Below are 3,591 nucleotides of genomic sequence, written 5' to 3'. Positions count from 1 at the left end.
ATGCTCTCTTTCTCTGAAAGGTCGCAGATTGGGTCGCTTGTGAGTGCGGGCTCGACAGAGGATTCGAAGGAAGAAGTTGGCACTTTGGAGGACCAGAAAGCGGCTGAACTAGAAGAGAAGTTGCCTGACCAAATCCAGTCCCTCAAAGAGGTAGGTGGGTATTTCTTATGTCTGAGAGCAGGGACAGAGGTGCAGCAATAATTCTTCCACCCTGCTGCTGTGCTTATGGCTATGGGACTGAGGCTTTAAGTGTTGTGTTAAGACAAAAGTAGTATTAACATAGATTGAGTTATATTTTTTTCTATACATTAGCAGCAGGTAAATGTTATCAGTCTGATTTGCAAAATCCCTCTTGTATCTTCGGCTAGTCTTCGCTTCCTTGCAGTTTTTGGCTCAGTAAGGCTTCAAGGTTATTCTTACCTTCTGCGTCTTGTCTGGGGCTTCTGAGAATTCCCTTCTTGCAGATTTGTGGAAGAGGGTACTAAAAGTGGCTGTGCCGTCTTTTGTTTCTTTTGGTGAGCAGCCAATTCATTTGCATTACAGATACAGTTGGGAAAACCTGTGCAAGTGGCACCCAGCTCAGGAGCTGTGAGTTTGCATATTTGAGGAGAGAGGGCTGGCCCTAGTGAACCAGATGGACTTTTAACTAGGATGCAGCAAATGATAGTTTGATTGTGGCTGTAGTCTAGATGCGCACAGAGCTGAAAGGCTTTCCCTAGAGAGACTGTGTCTTGGGAATTCTTTCCAAGAGTAGTCAGCTAAATCTATAAGGCTGTTTCTTTGTTGAGAGGTGGCAATTAACTCAGAGGCAGATACAAAGATGTGCCTGCACAGGGACTCCCAGGGAGGCCAAGAGGTGTGTAATTCGTGAGACTAACGTAGCATTTGACTTTAAAGTTCATGGATTTGGTGCTGTGGGGGAAGTAATGCAGAGAGGTGTTTCAGAGCCAGCCAGTTCTTTTTAACTAACAGAAGCTTCTGTAGGGTCTGACTTGTCTTCAGAAAGATGCCTGAATTACTAATAAGTTGTTTTAAATCCAGCTGGGGGCCTTCTTACCAGGATGGTCTTTGCAACAATGTTTCTTATGTACTTTCTGCAGGAATCTGTTGTTCGGATAACCAACTACCATGTGCCTCAAGGAGCAGGGGATATAGTAATGATTCAGTCAGATCACACTGGTGCTGTGGATATCCTTTCGGCTGAGCTGGAGACTGCAGACCTTCTTGGGGAGCAGAGGAAAGGTGAGTCCTGAAAGGAAAACACTTGCTGGGGCCACTTTTTAAGTGTCTGCCCTGGCTAGAGAAGAGCAGAGGCTGTCCTGGAGACACTGCTAATTCCTGGTGGAAATTTGGGCTCCTGGCTAGTAAGTGGGAAAATTTCACATCCAAGGCTTCTGGGAACGGGCTTCAGAATGCAAAAGCCTTATTGGAAATAGTGTCAGTGTTTTCAGATAACAGTTTGTCAGTAGTGAAAAGTCAGGTGAGCCCATGATCTTTTCCCTTGTCTCAGCTCAACCTCCCCCTCTGGCTCCACCCACTATGTGGACCACTGAGAAGACGAAGGAATTCAAAGCCAAGATGGGAAAGGAAAAGAATGGCCGGATGGTGGTGAAGCGAGGCGAGGTGGTGACAGTCCGTGTGCCAACCCATCCTGATGGGAAATGCATTTGCTGGGAGTTCGCTACAGATGACTACGACATAGGGTTTGGAGTCTATTTTGATTGGACCACAGTTACCAGCACTGCCATTACTGTTCAGGTCAGCGAATCCAGTGATGAGGAGGATGAAGAGGAGGAGGAAGAAATTGAAGGTTAGTGCAGAGCTTATAAGGGTTAATTTGTGGTGCTTGTTGCCATGCTGCTGAGAGTGTCTGTCAGATGCTGTAATTTCCATCTACTTTGTTTACTCAGCCCGCTTGTTATCTCTGCAGCCTTTTGGGTTCCTGGTTAGGCTGTGATGAGAAAGCAATTATCCTTTCCTGCCTCAGTGTGTGTCAATGGCTGTCCTTCTCCAAGAGCATTCTTAAAATTGAACACGTTGAAAATTAAAATCAGAATTCGCTTGTTCAACTTCTATCTGATAAAAAGATTAGAGTCTGAAATTTTAACTTGACTGTTTTTCTTAGCCACTCAGACTGATAAATTTCTGGAGATGAGTAGGAGCAAAAAGGTTTTGTTTCTGGGGTGGTTTTGGTTGGTTGGTTTTTTTTCCCCCAGTGTATCAGTAGGCCCTGCTGACTGCATTTGAGAGGATTGCTACCTGTGTCTTTGTACTTGTGAAACACACAGCAATGTTGCCTGTTCTGTGGCTTCAGTGTATGTGTGGCTTCAGGGGTTGGTGTCTGAAATTAATTTTGCAGGTTCTGCAAAGACGGGTAGGTTCCTGTAGGAGGAATCCTCTTGGAGAAGTGAATTGAGGACATAAACACAGTGAGGTTATAGTTAAAAGCTTTCCTGCCTTTCTTTTGTTTCAAGTCTGTATCATTGGACTGTTGTTGTGTGTATAAAAGCAGTCAGGTGTCTAAAAAGTAAGTCCAGGGAGAGGAGACCAGACTGGCAGGCAAATGGATACTGTCCCATCAGTATTCCCAAGTGTTCTCAGCATGTCCTTTGTCATAATAAGGAAAGCTGGACTTTGTGGCTGTTGTTTGCAGAAAGGTCAGAGCAGATGCTATGGGTAATGCTGTCATAGTTAGCCTTCATATATCTGCATGCCTGTGCTGCATTCTGGTCTTGTTGATCTCTTTCTGGACTACCTAGTGGCTTAACTGGCTCTGGCCTACTTACTTGTCTCCTCTCTCCCATTCAGGACTCGCCCCTGTTGGTGATGTGGAACGGGGCTCCAAAAGCTATCTGCGGAACCGCTATGGAGAGATCATGCCCGTGTATCGGAGGAACAGCCATCGGGAGGTGCAGGCAGGCAGCCATGAGTACCCAGGCGAGGGCATCTACCTGCTGAAATTTGATAACTCATACTCTCTTCTCCGCAATAAGACTCTGTTCTTTCATGTCTATTACACTAGCTGAAGAAGCGGGAAGGGGCAGGGACGGCAGGCAAGTAATGGTGAGTGTAGCAGGCTGCCACCCAGCCCTGGTACCGCCTGATGGGCACTGCTGTGTGACAGAACCAAGGCACAATTCTGCCGGCTCCTCTTCAGACACTAACTGGTTTCTCCCTACGCCCTCCTTCCCCGCTGTCCCAGTGGAGAAAGGTAGTTGTGACTGCCCGGTTGTCCACAGGCAGCTGCTCTTTCTGTAAAACTTCGGGAGGTCTGGTCTGTGCAGGCATCGGGCTGGGCCTTCATGTCACAGCTGGTAAATGCCTAGAGGCCAGGTTCAGGTGGCCGTGGTTTTGATCTGTTGCACTGGTACGAAATGAAGTGAAAATAATCTTCATCTGTTACTATTTTGTGAATAACTTTTCCGACTCTCCTGCTGCATCTGCATCACTAGAGGGCAGCTGTCAGCTGCAATGAACCAAAAGCACAGCTGGCTTGTCACCTAGCCACTGATAAATCTCATCACCTACCACCACTACCTGTCACCAGCAGCCGGTGCTTCCTTCACTCGCGTGGGTGGGGGTCCAGCTGGC

At 47.0% G+C, this 3,591-nt stretch overlaps 1 protein-coding gene across 1 annotated transcript in view; it reads left to right on the top strand.

The window, feature by feature from the left end:
• The window catches only part of TMED8 (transmembrane emp24 protein transport domain containing 8), a 5,969-nt gene extending 2,378 nt beyond the window's left edge, over positions 1–3,591 (top strand). The window contains exons 3-6 of the mRNA XM_009887051.1: positions 21–150; positions 1,101–1,242; positions 1,511–1,810; positions 2,809–3,591. Coding sequence (XP_009885353.1) covers positions 21–150; positions 1,101–1,242; positions 1,511–1,810; positions 2,809–3,026 — 790 coding nt within the window. The 3' untranslated portion in view covers positions 3,027–3,591. The remainder of the gene's footprint in view (positions 1–20; positions 151–1,100; positions 1,243–1,510; positions 1,811–2,808) is intronic.

The sequence above is a fragment of the Charadrius vociferus genome, unplaced genomic scaffold (genome assembly GCF_000708025.1).
Source record: "Charadrius vociferus isolate BGI_N301 unplaced genomic scaffold, ASM70802v2 scaffold14, whole genome shotgun sequence".
Taxonomy (NCBI): domain Eukaryota; kingdom Metazoa; phylum Chordata; class Aves; order Charadriiformes; family Charadriidae; genus Charadrius; species Charadrius vociferus.
This window is presented reverse-complemented; position numbering and strand designations above follow the sequence as displayed.